Source organism: Octopus bimaculoides, chromosome 8, assembly GCF_046866305.1.
Source record: "Octopus bimaculoides isolate indiv1 chromosome 8, ASM4686630v1, whole genome shotgun sequence".
In the NCBI taxonomy this organism is placed as follows: Eukaryota; Metazoa; Mollusca; class Cephalopoda; order Octopoda; family Octopodidae; genus Octopus; species Octopus bimaculoides.
The window spans coordinates 32,027,784-32,049,566 of NC_142935.1; the positions used below are offsets into that span (position 1 = coordinate 32,027,784).

At 38.2% G+C, this 21,783-nt stretch overlaps 1 protein-coding gene across 1 annotated transcript in view; it reads left to right on the top strand.

The window, feature by feature from the left end:
* The window catches only part of LOC106882178 (low-density lipoprotein receptor-related protein 2-like), a 228,340-nt gene that overhangs the window by 67,644 nt on the left and 138,913 nt on the right, over window positions 1-21,783 (top strand). The window contains exons 22-33 of the mRNA XM_089356330.1: window positions 369-494; window positions 2,845-2,976; window positions 4,349-4,468; window positions 6,673-6,795; window positions 7,275-7,483; window positions 9,095-9,279; window positions 9,421-9,649; window positions 13,422-13,599; window positions 15,258-15,383; window positions 17,250-17,428; window positions 18,596-18,849; window positions 19,529-19,703. Of these exons, the coding sequence (XP_089212456.1) occupies window positions 369-494; window positions 2,845-2,976; window positions 4,349-4,468; window positions 6,673-6,795; window positions 7,275-7,483; window positions 9,095-9,279; window positions 9,421-9,649; window positions 13,422-13,599; window positions 15,258-15,383; window positions 17,250-17,428; window positions 18,596-18,849; window positions 19,529-19,703 (2,036 nt within the window). The remainder of the gene's footprint in view (window positions 1-368; window positions 495-2,844; window positions 2,977-4,348; window positions 4,469-6,672; window positions 6,796-7,274; window positions 7,484-9,094; window positions 9,280-9,420; window positions 9,650-13,421; window positions 13,600-15,257; window positions 15,384-17,249; window positions 17,429-18,595; window positions 18,850-19,528; window positions 19,704-21,783) is intronic.

Genomic DNA, 21,783 nt, shown 5'->3' on the forward strand with positions numbered 1-21,783 from the left:
CTTCAACTGTAATTTTACAATTTAATATTGTTAGGAATTGTATTAAAAACTTGTTTAAAATAATTTGTGGATTGTAGAAGTATAACTGAGTTTATTGCACATAAACTTTGACAACAAAATCTTATAGGGACCCCCAAGGGTCATATGGACACTGGTTGAGAACCTCTTATCTATATAGTGTCTCTGTCAACTCATGACTGCACAAACACCTAAAGCAATAGGCAGAAACAAGGTGCACATTACCAGGCTGTTGCTCATTTGTCAGTGATTACTATCAATGTGTGTCTGTGTGTGAAATTTTAATTAAATGTTTATGAATTGAGTAAATTGTGTAATTTTGTTGTGTTTTTTCTTTTTATAATTTCTAGCTATAAAACCATGTCCAACTAACCAGGTCCAATGCAAATCTGGTCTATGTATTTATAAACATTGGGTCTGTGACTACATCAATGACTGCGGAGATAATTCCGATGAAGGCGCTGCACAAAATTGTCGTAAGATCTCTTATTCCTTCAATTCATTTGTTTTGCTTTTTCATTTCATCTTTACTTTTTTGCTTTGTTTTGTTGGGGCACAAAAAGTACCATTCGAGCATGGTCAATGCCAATTCCTCCTGCCTGGCCCCCATGCCAGTGGCATGTAAAAAGCACCATTCGAGCATGGTCAAAGCCAGTACCATCTGACTAGCCCCCATGCTGGTGGCATGTAAAAGGCACCATTTGAGCATGCCAGTACTACCTCACTGGCTCCCATTAAAAAGCACCCACTATACTCTCAGAGTGGTTGGCGTTATGAAGGGCATCCAACTGTAGAAACCTAGCCAGATCAGATTAGAGCCTGGTACAGCCTCCTGGCTTGCCAGTCCTCAGTCAAACTGTCCAACCCATGCCAGCTTGGAAAGCAGACGTTAAACAATGGTGATGATGATTTTCTATTTTTATAAATTTAACACTGATGTGATGATTAAGTGAGTGCTAGCATATTGGTTCCACATTTTAGCCCAAGGCCAGCAATCTCAAAGGAAGTAAATCAGTTACATCAACGCCAGTGTTAAACTGGTACTTACTTTATAGACCCTGAAAGAATGAAAGGCCAAGTCACTCTCAACAGAATTTGAACTCAGAACATGATGGAAAGATGGATGAAATGGTTCTCAGCATTTTGCCCATCCTGCTAATGATTCTGCTAGTTCATTGCATTTGTTAGAATTAGCAGACTGATTCTAACATGTAACATGTATGCCCTAACATATCTTCACCATCCTCACCCTTTCTCTCTGGAATAACCATGTATATCTCTCCCGACAGCAGCATACCTGCTCCTATCCCTCTATCATACTTTAATCTCTCATCATCTGGTATAAAACCACTTCCCTCAATACTACTCACTCACTCAGATGAGTGGTTTTGTCTTGTGAGTATTTGGTGACCTTAATAGTGTTGGTGTCATGTAAAAATTACCTAGTAACTCTCTGAAGTGGTTGGCATTAGGAATGGCATCCAGCCATAGAAACCATACCAATACAGACATTGGGGTTCTCCACAGTCCTCCGGCTTGCCAGTTCTTGTGAAACCAACCAACCCAGACCAGCATGGGATGATGATGGTGATGATATTGATTGCAATCAATATTAAAGACTACCTGGAAAGAACAACAGGATTCAAATGTCCCCTTGTTTACTTCCTCCTCACCACTTGATGTACTAACAATGAGAGGGATCAGCTGGAATGCTTTGGCACTTTTTAAAGAACTTCTCATGACTGTCTCAGTTTTTCCCAGTGAGAGAAGAAGGCAGGATTTGAATTCAGAGCATACAAGGCTGAAATAAATACAGTGAGGCATCACCTTTGAGGGTCTAACACCCGGCTGATCCATAGCCCTTGCACGACAGTTTATTTATCAGGATCAAACAGATGAAAGGGGAAGTTGATCTAAGCTGCATTTGAACTCAGGCACATTGACAACTAAAATTGATACTACAGCATATTGTATTCTTTGCTCTAAGAGACTCTAAGATATTCCAGGCAAAGAGGGCTTCCCTATAAATGCAACTGAGATGGCCATGTGGTGTACATGGAAGGCATTCACTCACCTAAATCTCTCTTCTATGATCAGCTTAGCTCTGGTCTCAGGCACCAAGGCCACCCACTTCTCCAATGACCTGTTCAAAAACCTGCAAGATATACCCAAAGACACAGGAATGAAAGGTACTGAGCAGAGCCCAGGGGAGAAGCTCTTGCTACTGAACCATCTCCAGCTTTGAGGCAACCAGTATCAACATCCTGAAGAGGAAAAGAGGTCAGGATAAAGCAGGACCCAACTTACTTCCAAATGATGGAGGTCAATACTGTAATGTCTCCAATTTGGATTTGCAGTTCCTAAATAAGTCAGAATCCCCACATGAGACAATACAGCAAAACGTCAAACTAAGAGCACTGCATCCTACTAAACCTTCCTTCAAAACATTTACTGGAAGAATTTTGGTCCCAAATGTTTTAGAAATGGGAAAATATATATTCTCATTAGCACACCACGAATTATCCAAAACTACAATTAAAAATATTATCGACATTATAATCCTGCTCATCCTCATCACCATCATATAATGTCCATTTTCCATGCTGGCAGGGGTCAAACGGCATGACAGGATCTGACAAAAGCTGCAGAGCTGTATCAAGCTTCAATGTCAACTTTGGCACAGTTTCTACAGCTGGATGCCCTTCCTCTATTTGTTGAATGAAGTCTCTCTTTAATACTTAATAAGTAATTTAATATCACATGTTGCTGTTCATGTTGTTGTTATTGCAAATGACATGTTTATTATTTTTGTTTATTCTATTTTAGCTAGTCCAACATTCAGATGTCCCTATGGACAGTGGGAGTGTCCTGGTGGACACCAAATTTGTATAAGTCAATCAAAGGTCTGTGATGGCAAAACTGATTGTCCAGGAGGCACAGATGAAAGTACTACCTGTAGTAAGTCTTCTGTTTGAATATTTATACATAAATATTTCATTTGTATATATATTCTATATACATAAATATTTCATTTGTAAACATATATACGCTCACATTGACATACATATAAATACTTACAAATACACACAAACACATATCTATTTATATATACCTTAGGATGCACAAACAGTTGGAAAAGAAATCAATATCTGTAGAAGAGTATAAAGAAACAGATACTTCTTTATCAAGTTATATGTGGTACCTAAAAGCTAATGATAAACATATAAAATCAAATGGAAAAATACTCAATTTCTTTTATTATTTACTCTCGTAATAAAAATATTAAACCAACATGTTTATGGATCTATTCAGCATTTGCAGATTTTTTTATATATGTATATTTTATATAACTTAATATTTATTCTGTATTGTTTGATATCAATTTTCAGTATATTCATTGCCTAATGTCCTTACCCCATCCTTGTTCTATAAAACTTTGTTGTGATCATCCCTCATGTGTTTTGCAGTTTCCATATTTTAAATTCATAGCATGTATGTAGGAGTTCTTGTAGCTCATAAAAATCAAATTATTATTATTATCATTATTTTTTCGCATGCCATCAAAGTGACACTAGAGTAAAATATATAAAAACCCAGTATACCCATCATGACTACCCATCTGATAAGGGTACACCAGGCACATGCATCACAACCATATGTGTGTGACATGGTGACCTTATATCAAGATAAACGCAGCACATGACCTCACAGGTGGGGCCCAGTTAGAATTTTCTTCAGGTCCAGTCGCCCATCCTGCTCAAATGGTCCCTGAAGAAGGGTTGTTTAAGGATGTCGAACGAAATACCCATGTTTCCAAAGGTGAATTATTCAAACCCCAAAGAATTCCTCCCAACACATGGCTATGATGCTCTCCCACTACTTCTGTTCATGATCAGAGATGCACATATTGTCAGCCACCAAGGGACATGCTCAACTGGTTAAGATCAAACGACTTACAAGCAAATCTGTGGTATTGAGCAGAATATTTTATATCAAGACAAAACAATGTACATGATAATGCCATGAGAGCTACTGTCTGCTACTGCATCAGGGCATTTATTATTGTTATTATTATCATCATCATTATTATTATTATTATTATTATTATTATTATTATTATTATTATTATTATTGTTATTATTATTATTATTATTATTATTATTATTATTATTATTATTATTATTATTTTCTGATTGATACGGATTTTATTTCATCTTCCGGCCAAGTCTCAACTAGAGACCTAAGACATGTTTATAGTTTTTTAATATTATTACAATTGTTGTTGTTGTCATTGTCCATATATTTATCTATTCTGTTCTATTTATGAAAGATTCAAACAGCTGTGCATTTAACAAAGGCGGTTGTGCCTTCAAATGTTTGCAAACGCCTTTTGGGGCCCAGTGCTTATGTCCAGCAGGTCAAGAATTCAATATTAATGGAACTTGTGTAGGTAAGATATCCTTTTTTCACTCTCTGTGTTTGTTGGTAAAGTGATTCTATCCTATATATAAACCTTTTTCAGAATGAGGTAAAAAAAAACAAAGCTGTGAAGATTTTAGAACATTTATAAATAGAAGGTCTTACAGCTGTTTCCAGGATATTTATTACCTCTTATAACCTATATCATCATCATCATCATCGTTTAACGTCCGCTTTCCATGCTAGCATGGGTTGGACGATTTGACTGAGGACTGGTGCAACCGGATGGCTACACCAGGCTCCAATCTAATTTGGCAGAGTTTCTACAGCTGGATGCCCTTCCTAACGCCAACCACTCAGAGAGTGTAGTGGGTGCTTTTACGTGTCACCCGCACGAAAACGGCCACGCTCAAAATGGCGTCTTTTATGTGCCACCCGCACAAGAGCCAGTCCAGGGGCACTGGCAACGATCTCGCTCGAAAACCCTACAAGGCCAGTCAGGCGGTACTGGCAACGGTCACGCTCAGGATGGTACATCTTATGTGCCACCCGCACAAGAGCCAGTCCAGGGGCACTGGCAACGATCTCACTTGGCTTGCCGGGTCTTCTCACGCACAGCACATTTCCAAAGGTCTCGGTCAGTAGTCATCGCCTCGGTGAGGCCCATTGTTCGAAGGTCTTGCCTCACCACCTCAGCCCAGGTCTTCCTGAGCCTACCTCTTCCACGGGTTCCCTCAACTGTTAGGGAGTGGCACTTTTTCACGCAGCTATCCTCATTCATTCTCACCACATGTCCAAACCAGCGCAATCGTCTCTCTTGCACACCACTACTGACGCTTCTTATGTTCAGCTTTTCTCTCAAGATACTTACACTCTGACGGGTATGCACATTTACATTACACATCCAGCGGAGCGTACTGGCTTCATTCCTTGCGAGCTTACGCATGTCCTCAGCAGTCACAGCCCATGTTTCACTGCCATGTAGCATGGCTGTTCGTACACATGCGTCATACAGTCTGCCTTTTACCCTGAGTGAGAGTCCCTTTGTCGCCAGCAGAGGTAAGAGCTCTCTAAACTTGGCCCAGGCTATTCTTATTCTAGCAGTTACACTTTCAGCGCACCCACCCCCACTACTAACTTGGTCACCCAGATAGCGGAAGCTATCAACTACCTCTAGTTTTTCTCCCTGGAATGAGATAGAAGTTGTTTCCTGTTTGTTTACAGTCTTTATTGCACCTGAACATCTGCCACAAACAAAAACTAACTTCCTAGTTAACCTGCCTTTGATGTTGCTGCACCTCTTATGTGTCCATAGCTTGCACCGGGTACATCTTATAGAGTTACTACCTACTCCTTTACTGCACACTGAGCAGGGCCATCTACCTGAAGGGGTTTGTGTTTTATCTACCTTCCTACTTATTAGGATTTTGGTTTTTGCTAGGTTGACTCTAAGGCCCTTCGATTCTAGTCCTTGCTTCCACACCTTAAACTTCTCCTCTAGTTCTGATAGTGACTGCGCAATTAGTGCAAGGTCATCAGCATAGAGGAGCTCCCAGGGGCAACCTGTCTTGAATTCCTCCGTGATCGCCTGGAGGACTATGATAAATAGGAGGGGGCTGAGGACGGAACCTTGGTGGACCCCTACCTCTACCCGGAATTCATTACTGTACTCATTTCCAACCTTCACCTTACTGACAGCATCTCTGTACATGGCTCGCACAGCTCTCACTAACCATTCTTCTATCCCAAGTTTCCTCATTGACCACCAGATAAGGGATCGGGGGACCCTGTCAAAGGCTTTCTCCATGTCAACGAAGGCCAGGTACAGAGGTTTATCCTTACTGTGCCCATGCTGGGGCACCACCTCGAAGAATTTTTAGTCAATCAAATCGACCTCAGGGCTTTTTCTTTTTCTCAAGTCTTGTCCAAGTCAGTTCCATTTGCCCAATCGCTAAGTTATGGAAACACACCAACACTGATTGTCAAGCGATGGGATGGGGGACAAACACACACACACACACACACACACATACATCCATACGATGGGCTTCTTTCAGTGCCATGCTGTGAGATTGAACCCAGAACAATGTGTTGGTAAACAAGCTTCTTACCACACAACCATGCCTACCCTTTAATCAATCAGGAAATAAAATAACGTCTCATCTAACTTTTGGGTATTTCTTGACTCAAACACCCAGGGGTAAATTAAAACTCTCATGCTTTTTTTCTTTCTAGATTTAAATGAATGTGAACCCCCTGGAATTTGCAGTCAACACTGCCTGAACCTGGAGGGTTCATATAAATGTACATGTGACACTGGTTACCAATCAGAACGGAACTTATGCCTTGCAAATGAAAGTGAGAGCTTTATTAATAACATTTATCTAATTTTATTATGTCATCAGTTTTGGGAAAGAGGGAGATCAATTGTGCCAACCCCAGTGTATGACTGGTACTTATTTCATTGACCCTGACAGGATGAAAGACAAAATCAGCCTTGTCAGAATTCAAGCTCAGAATGTAAAGATGGACAGAGTATCACTAAGCATTTTGCCCAGCATGTTAAGAATTCTGCCAGCTTGCCACCTTAATATGATATAATATTAATATAACATAACATTATATTATATAATATATGATATAAAATAACGTAATACATGAATAACTGGCAACCATCTTAGATTAACAGGTACTTAAAAATCAATTACTTGAGATCAATTACTTAAGATCAATTACATGATTTTATTTTGTATTGATTAGTTTTTGTATGTATTTGACATGAAAGTATTTCAATTATATTCTTTTGTTTCAATTATATTCCTTCCCATTTTTCACAGATACAACAGTAGCTTCTTTGATAGTGGTTGGTATGAAGAGTTTCACCAATATCAGCCTTGATTTTCAACCTTATGAAGAGATCAATATCGTTGATGCCAAACGCATAATTGCTTCTGACATAGACATACTTAACCAAACCATCTATTTTTTTGATTTTGGGAATAGAGTTATTTCCAGAATCAAAACCAATGGTTCTGATCAAACAGTTGTAAGTTTTTATTTTCATTTACTTTTTTGTTTAAAGACCTTCTTTCACAGTATCAATCCATATCAAATTAACCTATTATGGCCATCCTTTATGGCTTCAGAATGATGTCCATCTAGTGGAGGCTGTTTGAGTTTAGAAGGAACCAGGTTGCTCTTTCCTTCTACACACCACACGAAAGAACCTCATGAATTGAGAGAGAGCATGACTAACTTTGAACATGTTTCCTTGTTATTAGATTTCTTCAGTGAGACACGACCTTCTCCATACAGCCAGCCATCACTCATGAATTAAGTGAAATCATTGTTAGTGAAATCACAGTCGGGGTCAGTGTCAGTGACACTTAAAAGGCACCCATGCTGGTGGCACATATAAGGCACCCACTACACTCTGTACAATGGTTGGCATTAGGAAGGGCACCCAGCCATAGAAACTAAGCCAAAACACACTAAATGATGATGATGATGATGATACATTTTACATGTCAACTGTGTGTGTGTGATGATGATGATGATGATGGACTCTCCTATCGAAGACAGTGTATGTGGGTTCAACTTTTGCCAAACAACCTTCACAAACGATTTGTTTATAGTGATCAAATGTTCATGCTGTGCATTAGTTCACTCAACTCATGGATCACCACTCCATCCTATGTGGATATCCCCTCACTACTATCCACACTGCCCTTGCCAGGGCAAGATCTGTGAACCCTGCCTCTATTCTTTCTCCTCGCACCCACCCCGCAGTTGATTGTCTCTCATTTCCCCTCACCTACCACTCTTCCATCCTGCTCCTCCAACGCACCATTCTCCAAGCCTTCCAGCAACTCCAGTTCCACCCCTCCACCTCGCACATCTTCTCCATCCTATCCCTCCCTTCCTTCAAACAAGCCCATAACCTGCGTGACTTCCTGGCCCACAGTTCCTTCTCTAACCCCACCTCCCAGCTTGGCCCTTTCTCATCTTGTATGAGGAATACCAAATGTTTTCATGCATTATCTGCCTGATAAGAAACTCAGACACTCCTATTTCCCTGGCAATGAACCTGATTGATTTGGAGAGATCGTTGTCAATCATGGACTGGATCTCACGAACAAATTCAGGAGTTCTTTTCTTATCAGAACAATCAGAGTGAGCTTTCCGAGCTGCCATACCTTCTTAATCACCATTAGATTCATTCAACTCTTAACGAATTCTCTGCACTGTCATCAGATTAACACCCAAACACTCTGAACTGTTCATATTGGAGCTTCTGGCACAAATACCAAGTAGTATAGCGTGTCATTTACTTTCCTCCAAATATTCAAACATTTATTCAGCAGCTATACAATATTGTCCATTAAATTTATATTATACAGTAAAGTAAGTTACCACATCAAAGTGGCAGTTGAATGTTACTACTAATTGAACTCCAAGGAGACTCTGCCAGCTGGTTTTTGGTGAACCGAAAACCAGCTAGCAGAGAATCTGCCTGGGGTTAAATGAGTAGTAACATTCAACTGCCATTTTAATGTGGCAACTCGCTTTATTGTTTAGTATACATTACTACTCTATCACTTCTTGAGATCTTATAACTAACTATTTTGCTTATATTTATATTATTTTTAATATAAAGGTTGTCCAATCAGGCATGATATATGTGGTAGGTCTAGCTGTTGACTGGATTGGCCGCAATTTATACTGGACCGATAGTTCGAAGAGGACAATCGAAGTATCAAATCTTCGAGGTGACCATAGAATGATTTTGTTAAAACAAAATCAGTCTCGTCCAAGGGCCATTAAAGTTGATCCACGGGAAGAGTAAGTTGCAATTTTTATGTTTATTTTTTATGTTTACTTGTTTGATCTCTGTAATTATATTATTATATTGGTGATTTCTGTATATTTAACTTTAATCAAAATGTGTTATATTCAATTATTCTATTTTCACAAATATAACAGCTTCCGGTACTTGTTCTGGACAGAATGGCAAGTGAACCCTAGCATCCACCGTATGGATCTTGATGGAGAAAATGAAATTGTTATAGTGAACAAAAAACTATTCTGGCCTGTTGGTCTTGCAATAGATTTTCCAAACAAAAGACTTTATTTCATTGAAGGCCGGATGGATTACATTGGATTCTGTGGATACGATGGGAGTGGACGGACACAGCTTTTTGCTAACGAACATGTAAGTTGTATTTTCTTTAATATAAATCAAGTACCTTTTACTTGTTTCAGTCATTAGATGTTGGCCATGCTGGGGCACTGCCTTGAAAAACTTTCAATCAAAGGAATTTCTCACAGTACTTATTTTCTTTTAAGCCTGGTACTCAGTCTATGGGGCCAGTGTTGCTGAACTGCTAAGCTATGGAGACATAAACATGTACGTATATATGTATATATGTATGTATGTATATAAATATATATATAAATATAAATAAATATATAGAAACATATATAAATATAAATATATATAAATATATATTCGCTATAATAGATCGCTAGCCACTACACATTGACTTTGTGTTTGTTCCCTACCAACATGAAATTGAAGATCTACTTCCAAGGGAAGACCCATAATAGCCTAATCAGTAATTTTCCATAGTTTAGCATGGTCCTTAAAGATTCTGGTTCCCTTTGCAATGCAGATTTTGCAACACCCACTGCTATTAATATATAGGGCTGGATGTTCTATTATTTTCCACTTGATATCACATGGGGTCCCTTGATCTTTGAGGTGCAACACATGGCTGGCAAGGGACATGACAAAACATCTTTCTGGGACTCTGAAGGATGACTGGTGGTTGTTAAAAGATTCATTTGAAAGATGTTCTGGCTGATCCAATATATTTACAAACTTGGGAGGTGACTAGATTCACACCCCTGGTATATCACTGGTAGGTTTCAGGCATGGTGATGCTGTTGGTAAAACCGTTGCTGACGTCATTATGGTGCAATAATCCGGTGGTGTTATCTCCATGGTTATTCTTTCTGATCATATGATTGGCGATGATGCTGCCAGTATTAGTGTGAGTACGACTGGGGATAACATATGGTTCAATAACACATCACCGACCATATGACCAAAAATGTTCTGCTGAAGAGTTCTAATACGATGGAAACATGTCCGTTTACTTTTACCAGTTGGTTTTAATGACAAGATATGCTTCCATCTCCATTTCTTTCTTTTGCAAAAATCACATCTTGATATTTGAAATACTGAAAGATCCCATTATATAATATAAGCTTATGCACTCCTTAAAGGTGGAGTGGTCACAGTTGGAGGGTCTTTGATCATAGGCCTGCTGACCAACAGATTTGAATTGAAACTAATCTGCAACAACAATTACTGAAATTTGATTGTTGTTGAATAGAAGTTTCTCAATTAGTTTCTTAATTAGTTTCTTAATAGGTAGATGCTGGACTGTGTGGTAAGAAGTTTTCTTCTCAACCAAATGGTCCAAATGGTTTCATGTTCAGTCCCACTGTCTGGCACCATAGGCAATTGTTTTTTTACTATAGTTCCTGACAAACCAAAGCCTTGAGAGTGGATATAGTGGGCAGAAACTGAAAGAGCCCCGTGCCTCACAGCGTTCATACACACATAATTTTTCACGTCTGGCCGCATAGCCTTTTCCATTTGTTTTCCTGTCTTGTTTTCTGTCTGCCACTACATTCCTCCATGGCACAGGTTTAATTTGTGTATACAAATTTAATTTGCGGTCCATGGGAAGAGCCGTTTTAACGATGCGTCCTGCCCAACTCTTCGAAACGCTGGTGTTAAAACGGGGGTAGCTGATGAAGGAAAATGTTCTCTATGTGGCTTGTGTGTTTTCTGTACTCTGGTTATTATTATTTTCTTGTCTACGTTTTGTTTGCAATGTCCTGTACCCAGATATGCACCTATATATATAGGTAGACGTAGGTATGCACATACCTGTGCGTATATATGCATGTACTCATTTATTATTTGTTTTTACATGACCGAACGTCAGCGTCATCACTGTTGTAAGTAGTTATTTCAACTTTATATTTTCTGACGTACTCTATCTCTTTTTCTATCACTTTTCCCCCTCTCGTTCTTCGTCTGTTACTACTACGTATCTCTCTTTACCCCTCTCGTTCTTCCTCTGTTACTACTACGTATCTCTCTTTACCCCTCTCGTTCTTCCTACTGTTACTACTATATCTCTCTTTCCCCCTCGTACTTCCTTCTGTTACTACTATATTCCTCTCTTTCTCTCGTTGCTCACCTATTCTTCTACTTCCTCTCTTTGTTTCTCCCTCTACCACTCTCTCTCTCTCTCTCCCTTACCCCTGCATGGTCACATGCTTCCGGTCACTAATCCTTTTCTTCCTAGGCTATCGCCGAGCAAACACGCAAACTTACTTCGTCCCCACTTTCAAGTTCGTGCCTCACAGCGTTCATATACACATAATTTTTCACGTCTGGCCGCATAGCCTTTTCCATTTGTTTTCCTGTTTTGTTTTTTGTCTGCCACTACATTCCTCCATGGCACAGGTTTAATTTGTGTATACAAATTTCATTTGCGGTCCATGGGAAGAGCCGTTTTAACGATGCGTCCTGCCCAACTCTTCGAAACGCCGGTGTTAAAACGGGGGTAGCTGATGAAGGAAAATGTTCTCTATGTGGCTTGTGTGTTTTCTGTACTCTGGTTATCATTATTTTCTTGTCTACGTTTTGTTTGCAATGTCCTGTACCCAGATATGCACCTATATATACAGGTAGACGTAGGTATATATATATGCATATACTCATCTATTATTTGTTTATATATATATATTGATATATCTATATATATTTCTCGGTCTGTTAACAGTTAGGCATTCAGACGAGTAAATACTAGGATTGATGTAGCAGCATTTGAAATTTTGTCTGGGTGAATGTAGCCAATGAGAACTAATCAAATTTACATTAATAAACGTAATTTGAACAGATTGAAACCTATGTCCTAGATTATCCACATCTGGGGTGTACATTTATTTAATGTTCTTCTTACAGGTAAGATGAAATATTTTATGTTCTCCACCTGCAAACATTTTTGCAGTATATATATAGTGATGCTTTACTATAGTGTTGTATATTATTGACTGCTATTTTCAGTAAATATAGGTGCATTGTTGTACCACTATCCTATATATATGTATGTCTGTGTGTGTGAGTATATATATGTGTGTGTGTGTGTAAATGTTGAACAATGAGAATGAGTGCTCAACATCACATTGGTGGGTAAAATTTCTTTATTTGTGTGTTGAGGCTACCATTGGTTTCATGTTAAATCTTAACATGGAATCAATGGTAGCCTTAATACACAAATATATATATATATATATATATATATATATATATATATATAAAATATATAGTTTTAGGGAAAATAACCAAGTTTCAAGAACTCATCGATGAAAATCCACTATCACATATAGAAAAATTAATAATTAATATATATATATATATTTATATATATATATTTTATCTATAAAGCTCAATTTAATATTAATTTTTTATAAATTGATTTTAATTGAGTTTTTACCTGTAATTTTGGATTTTGTCCCTAATATTATTATATATATATATATATATATATATATATATATATATATATATATATATATACGTGTGTGTGTAACTGTAGGTGCATGTTTGTTTCTGTAACTCCTTTCCAATTGCTTGACAACTAGTGTTGGTTTGTTTATGTTCCTGTAACTTTGAAGTCCAGCAAAAGTGAAGTTATAAGATAAGTACCAAACTTAGAAATTAAGTCGTTGGGTCGATTTGTTTGACTAAACCCTTCAAGGCTTTATGTGGTGCCCCAGCATGGCCACAATCCAATGACTAAAATAATTAAAAGATACAGAATAATTAAAAAATCATTTTCTAATACAGAAATGCAAGATGAAATTTTTTTATCTTTTCTTTTTCCTCACCTTTCATTCAGTATATTATTCATCCCCGTGGCTTCACCATTTTTGAAGATACGATTTACTGGACAGAACCTTACACTAATAAATTAACAGGATGTCACAAGTTTAATTGCAAGACCAAGAATTTAATACAGACTTCCTTTACAAGACCTATGAATGTAATTAGTTATCACCCAGTTCGCCAGCCACCAGGTGAGTTACTTGCCTCTTTAATATTGTATTCTTCATTGAGACTGAGAGCAAAAAAAAAAAAAAAGCTACCTTGCAGGTTTAATCAGCAACACAGGTTCAGTTCTTGACCAACTTTTATCTATATCTATAAAACAAAGTTTGTGTATGTGTATGTGTTTGGTGTGTGTGTGTACGTGTTGCATATGTTCCTTATGGATTCGAAAACTGAGTTGCCGAGTTTGATAGATGAGGTATCAAAAGGTTCAGTAATCTTTCAGCTACCAAATAAAGTATGTTTTTTCCACAACTTTCTTTTACTCCAAAAATAACCTCAAAAACCAGGTTAGATCGCACAATTTTGAGGTCATTTTCTGGCAATATTCTGATTTGCTTCTAATCTATGTTGCCAATTTTAATGTTTTTGGTGTTAAAAACATGCAGCAATGTACACGGAGTGTTATGAGTGCATTTGAGATGCACAAAACCCTATTTGTCAACAGAAAATGACCAGAAACCATGCATTTTTGGCATAATTATTGGCATATTTTCTGTACCACCCACTTCCGCATTTTTTTATTTTCCAAATTTTCTTCTGGATTTCTATGTTTTTGAAATTGGAGAATATGATTTTACCAAAAAACCACGTTTTCAAAATTTGAATTTCCCACCTCCTCACCCTAATCTCCTAAATTTTAACATTTTCCAAATCTTTTTTTTAATCCATGTAGAAAAATACGGAGAGGATCTTTGTGATTTTTGTCACTATTTACAATTTTGATAATGAACTGTGCCAGAGATAGGGGGAAGAGGTACAGAGGTGCTGGTGTCACATAAAAGGCACCCAGTACTCCCCTCTGTAAAGTGGTTCACATCAGAAAGGGCATCCAACCATAGCAACCACACTAAAACAAACAATGGAACCTGATACAGCTCCTGTTAAACTGTCCCACCCATACTACTACCATGGAAAACGGACATTAAATGATGATGATGAAGAGTCTTAAAGAAAACCCAGCAGAACAGTGTTTGAATGATTCTTGTATTATGCTTAACCACAGTCTTGTGTTAGTTCCTTTCCATCTGGGCCAAAGTTTTCTCTGAATTTGAAGTTCTTCGTAGTATCTACAATCAGATTGTCCTCTGGAGATTTTTCATTTTTCTCTTTCGTTTACAAGATTTTTGATGTGAACTTGTGTGTTGAAACAGATTTTGTTGTATCTTGGGTGGGGGGTCAATATGTCAAGGGTAAACACATGCACTGGTTCTATTTCACTTTACTCTATTCTTTCTATTTTATTCTATTTTTCAATTGGTTATCCATTTGACCAATTAACTAATTGACTGCCTTATTAATCATTCAGTTACAAGTGTTAACAAAAGACTTTTGACAAATCAAGCCAATCAAACAATCAATCAATAAATTGGCTAAATTATTAACCAATTGCAATTGCAAATAAAGAAATGAAATAGAACCAGTGCATGTGTTATTATTGGCATAATGACCCTACTATGACAGAGCAAAAGTGTATTTATTCTATTTACTAATGCCATTTACTCACCTAATACACATGCATTTTTACATACATTTTGGCATCTTAAGAATAAGGATGATTTGCTTTTTGTTTATGAGTGTCATTGCTAATATTTCCAGGGTTTTTAATGTTTTTTTTTATTCACAGGTATTAATTCTTGTAGCAGTAAACCCTGCAGCCATCTTTGCTTACTGTCCAAAGCAGCCAAAGGTTACAAGTGTGTATGTCCTCCGGGAATGAAACCAAGTCAAGACAGTAAAACTTGTGTTGATGGTAAGTAAAAACAATATTTATTCAACATTTCATTTTCATTTTATCATTTTATCTAGTTTCAGCTCATGAGCTGTGGCCATGTTGGGGCACCGCCATTTAAAAATATTTAATAAGACAACTTGTAATTTCTGGCAGAGATTTGAAACCTCCACTAGAGTATTTTGTTATTTCTAAACACCCTTACCTATTGGGCCATCAAAGCAATTTATGGGTTTTTAATTTCTCAATCTTCCTTGTCTTCCTTTTATTCTTTTAATGGTTTCAGTGATTGTGTTGTAGCAATGCTGGAAATTGCCCCTTGGTGGGTTTAGTTGATTCTGTTGCATGTAGACTTCTGTAGTGGTTGTTTGTTGATGCTTGTGGAGAATGAAAATGTCTTTCCAGGGCTCATGAACACTCATGAACAATTAACAAACTAAGCTTTACTCACCACATGCACACACAAACATATATAAATATAGATATATAAACACACATACACACAAGCAAAGATATATATATATATATATATATATATATATATATAGGGGGAGAATTCACAAAAACAAAACAAAAGACTGACAGGTGGTGTAGACAACAAACAAATGTATTAGTATATATATATGTATACATATATATATATATGTATATATATATATATATATATATATATATATATATATATATATATATATATATATATATATATATATATATATATATATATATATATATATATATATATATATGTGGAGGCACAATGGCCCAGTGGTTAGGGCAGCGGACTCGCGGTCATAGGATTGCGGTTTTGATTCCCAGACCGGGCGGTGTCAGTGTTTATTGAGCGAAAACACCTAAGCTCCACGAGGCTCTGGCAGGGGTGGTGGCGAACCCTGCTGTACTCTTTCACCACAACTTTCTCTCACTCTTACTTCCTGTTTCTGTTGTGCCTGTAATTCAATGGGTCAGCCTTGTCACGCTGAACATCCCCGAGAACTATGTTAAGGGTACACGTGTCTGGAGTGTTCAGCCACTTGCACGTTAATTTCATGATCAGGCTGTTCCGTTGATCGGATCAACTGGAACCCTCGACGTCGTAAGCGACGGAGTGCCAACATATATATATTAATATTAGTATATATATATATATATATATATATATATATATATATATATATATATATATATATTAATATTAGTATATATATAAAGAATGAGATAAAGAGACCAATGGCATAAATAAATTTATATTTTATGTAGAATGTCTTACAGTTGTTTCAGGGAAAATTCAATGTATTCGTTCATCGGAGACGGTAATAGTAGAAGTTAAGGATTATTAAATCTGTATGAGTAGATTTGCAGTAAGAAATGAGAGCGATGTGGAGAAAAAAAACAAAGAAGAAAATACTTGGAGTATAGTTCCATTCCAGTGATATCGCTGGAAAATACCCACATGGATTCTATACATGGATATTTAACTTTGGAATGGAACTCTACTCCATTGGTCTCGTTATCTCATTCTTTTTATATATATACACGCTAATACACGACCCATGTTAAATTCCCCATTCATGTTGCAACCACATCTGGGGCACAACTAGTCGGTATACAGCACTTACTCGGTATTACCTGTAACATTCGGGTCTGGTTGACTCCATTACCCATCATAACCTTTATATATATATATATATATATATATATATATATATAGATATATACGCACATACAGAAGCAAGCATATATATAAATACACGCACACACACACACACGTTCACACAGGCAAACGTGTGTGTGTGTGTGTGTGTTTGCTTTTGTGTCACTGTATTTACCATATTTATAGTGAGATGAAATTCACTCTATTGATATGAGTTCAAATTTTCTTTGCAGCTCAAGACGAATACTTGCTCTATGCCTTTCGAGATAGGATTAAAGATATTGATTTACAAAATTCAGCCCCAAGAAGCAGCTCTTTCATGGCAATATTTGATCGGAGAAAAGCTTTGCTAGATTTTGATTACAACCGTAAAACTAATTATGTATATTACATTTCAGAACGTTCATCGCAAGTAAGTTTTTTTCAATGATAATTTTTAATTTTATATTTTATTGGTTTTAGACATAAATCTATGGCCACACTGGCTATCAGTCTCTTTTGTTGAACTACTAAGTTATAGGGGCTTAAACAAACCAACATCTGTTGCTACATACTGGGCAGTACAAACACACATATAATTTATCTCTTACTTATTTCAGTACCTGACTGTGGTCATGCTGGAGCACTCCGTTGGAGGGTTTAGTTGATCAAATTTAACCAAGGGCTTTTTTTTTAATAAGCCTGGTAATTATTCACTCAATCGATTTTACTGAACCACTAAATTATGGGGATGTAAACAAACCAACATTGGTTGCAAAGTGTATTCTTTTATTCTTTAACAGGTTTCAGTCATTTGAATGCGGCCATGCTAGAGCACCATCTTAAGGGATTTTAGTTGAAGAAATTAATCCCAGGACTTATTTTTTTGTAAGCCTAGTACTTATTCTATCAGTTTCTTTTGCTGAACTGCTAAGTTATAGAGATGTCAACACACCAACATCAGTTATCAAGTGATGGTAGGGGACAAACACAGACACAAAGACTCACACACGCCATAAATATATATGTGTGTGTTTCTCTGTGTGTGTGTGTGTGTGTGTGTGTGTGTATATATATATGCATATTTTATTTTTTTATTTTTGCGCCCTTTTAAAGCCTAGCTAGGCTCATGGGCCAGGTTTGCCAGTTTCTATGGCGTATGTGTCCCCCCCCCCAGGTGGACGGGACGGCAGTCCATTGCAGCATTACTCAAGAGACAGGAAGAAAGAGCGAGAGAAAGTTGGGGCGAAAGAGTACAACAGGGGTCACCACCACCCCCTGCGAGAGCCTCGTGGAACTTTTAGGTGTTTTCGCTCAATAAACACACACAATGTCCGGTCTGAGAATCGAAACCGCAATCCTCCGACCGCGAGTTTGCTGCCCTAACCACTGGGCCATTGCGCCTCCCTTGCCTGTGTGAGGCCCAAAACTTGAAAGAAGCTTTTCATGTGCCACTGGCATCGGCCACTTAATCTAAGTATAAATGTCTTTGCAGTATATTATGAACAGGGTTTGAAATATTTTGTGGAAATTTCCTAAGTTTACAACAATGCTATTTACATTTTTATGATTTTAACCTAAATTATTATTTTCTCTGCAGCAAACAATTACTCAGATCACAACAAGTGGTCTAAACAAGACCTCTTGGCCAGCAGAACTATTTTTAGGCAAACCAAATTCACTTGCAATTGATTGGATTTCAAGGAATTTGTTCTGGAGCAGCACAGATTCGAAGAGCATACATGTTATGAAGATGAATAGTAACTTTACTATTCACAAAATTATTTTAGGAAACTCCGGGAAACAAACAGATGTTTCCTTTCCAACATCTCTCTGCCTGGATCCAAGCAAAGGGTTTGTGAGATTTTTATTCTTCTAATTGCATTCTTCTCATATTTATTCAGTGTAAGATGGAAAGCTGGCAGAATCGTTAGCATGCCAAGCAAAATGCTTTCCAGCATTTCATCTGCCTTTCCGTTCTGAGTTCAAATTTTGCCGAGGTCGACTTTGCCTTTCGTTCTTTTGGAGGTTCCTAAAATAGGTGCCAGTCATGTACTGGGGTCGATTTCATCATCTTACCCCCTCCCCAAGATTGCTGGCCTTGTGCCAAAATTTGAAACCAGTATTTATTCAATGTCTAACTCACTCTCCTTTCCTTTCTTTTCTTTTCCTACTGGGGTTGCCGTGTGTCTCCCCTACGGCAAGATACCTCTCTCTATCCCTCCATACTTCCTACCCCTCATCACCTGACTCAAAGCCATCTCCTTCAATACTCCTCCCCCTCCCAGTTGAGGGAGGTTTGTCAGTGCACCCAGTACACTCTGTAGTGTGGTTGGCATGAGGAAGGGCATCCAGCTGTAGAAACCATGCCAAAGCAGACAATGGAACCTGATACAGCTCTTGGCTTTGCTTAGTTCCTGTCAAACCGTTCCAACCCAGACCAGCATGGAAAGCAAAGGTTAAATGATGGTGGTGGTGGTGGTGGTCAGAGCCAAACACAAATATATGAGTTTCTTTTTTCCTTTCTTCTTAGATTACTTTACTGGACAGACAAAGGAAGTTACGATATTCCTGTTAAAATTGGTGCTGTTAAAATGGATGGTTCTGACCCACAGATACTTGTTAAGGATAATATGCAAACACCAGGTTTCCTCACAAAAGATCCAAATGACCCGATTTTATATTGGTCCGATGGCCAGCTTGGTAAGGTAAGTAACTATATTGAATTTTGACTTAGCACCTAGTCTTCATGATGCTATACATTTTTTATAAACATCTTCCCTGAACTAATTTTTGTTAATGTGTGTGTGTATATATATATATATATATATATATATATATATATTATAATCATAAGATCATTTGCATCACAGAGCTCCAGTAGTCTGGTTCCCTTCTCATTGCAGGAACCAAAGCCAGAGCCTCCATGTATGCCATGGAAGCCCCTTGCATGTTGTCCAACATGTCCATTGAAATCACCAGCCACAAAGAGAAGATCCCTGTCATTCATCAATGAGGTAGTCTGCAAAAGGGTGTCATAAAATTGGTCTTTCTGTCCATCAGGTAGCCCCAGTTGAGGGGCATAGGCCGAGATGACGGTAGCTAACCTATGGTGAAGCACTAATCTAATCTTAAATACTCTGTCACATACTCTGACTACCTCAATTACCTTATCAACCCATTTCTCCGCAAGAAATATACCCACGCCCCTGACCCCGTCAGTGTTCCCTGCCCAGAAAATCTTGTATCTGTGTTCTTTGCCTGTGAGGAACCTAGCGAACCTCCTCTCCACCTTACTTCTTGGAGGAGGGAACCAGACTGCTGGAGTTCTGTGATGTAAATGATCTTATGGTTTGCAATACCAACTTCAGGAAACCTGCCTGTCACCTAGTCACCTACCGTTCTGGCAGACACACTAGCCAAATTGACTACATCCTCACCAGAAAAAGGGAAAGAGGACTGCTTATAAATGCCAAAACCTTCCAAGGTGAAGAATGTACTCCTCAACACAGATTAGCAGTTAGTGACTTCGATATCATGGCTAAATGGATGTCCAGAAGGAGACCAGCTTGGAAGAGAAGGGTCTGGAAGCTTAAAGATCCTGCAAATGGCACAGAGATTTAGAGATGTGTTACTCGAAGTCTTCGACGAAATAAAAGGGGATATAGGATCACATAATATGGAAGAGAATTGGAGGTTTCTACGGGACAACCTCCTGAAAGCCATTGACCAGATCTGTGGATGGTGAAAAGTCCCCTCTCAACCCAAAGTAGCGTGGTGGTGGAACAATGTGGTTGACAGGGCTATTAGACTGTAGGGAAGTGGTTATACACCATTAGGTCTACTCCGCTTCCGTACATTAACTTCTTGAAGAAACAACGGAACGCAGATTCTGAACTATCAACACAACAATATTTATTACAATAGAATTCGGCAGCACTTCGCCCTTTGGTTACTGAGACGCCGTCAATGATGTTGCGTGGTTATTTGTGTAGCTCCAGAGTTGGAATGTTGGAGAGAAGCTGCTACGACGTCCAGGTCCTTCGTCGGCCAGCGAGAAAGAGGATGAAAATCCGCGCGAAGCTTGGATATCGATGACTACGCATGCGGATGAGACTCTTCCTGTATTCCTTCCGGAACTAGTCCCTGTGCATGCGTGGATAAACTCCGGAAATGTCGTCTGCTGTAAAGGCGTCACTACATGGCTCCTCCTCGAGTGCCGCAAGCACGAAAATAGAAAATTGGAGTGGCACCTGAGGTAAGATGGCTACCGAAACCACCCACAAGATGTGGCACAAATACACACAAAGAAATGATGTACACTTGTGAGATACATGCATGCAATGTACAAATGAATTGACAATGACAAAACAACCGTGATGACAACTGTCCAGGAAACTGGAATCACGCGATGTAAAAGTCTGATTTTTTTGTTTTATCCTGAAAGGAAAGAAAATATATGAGTGCACAAGTGTGTGTGTGAGAGAAAATACAGAACATAGTAAAAGGGTCTGTAACATAGACTGTGAAAAAAGTCTTAAAACACTGAGATAGAGAAAACCAGTTCGTATAAAAGTTACACAAGGAGATTTAGAATGTTCATACGCAGGAAGTTGCGGTCAAGGAGCAGAGCTGTAGTTGAGCGTCGGATGCTGGGACCTGTGTTACCTGGTACGGAATATTCTGGCTGGTTAGTTCTGGTCTGTTGATCGTGAGTGGAAACATTCACTCTAATACGATCGAGATAAAACCGCGCTTGTTGATGTTGGTTGTTTGTGTATGTATAGA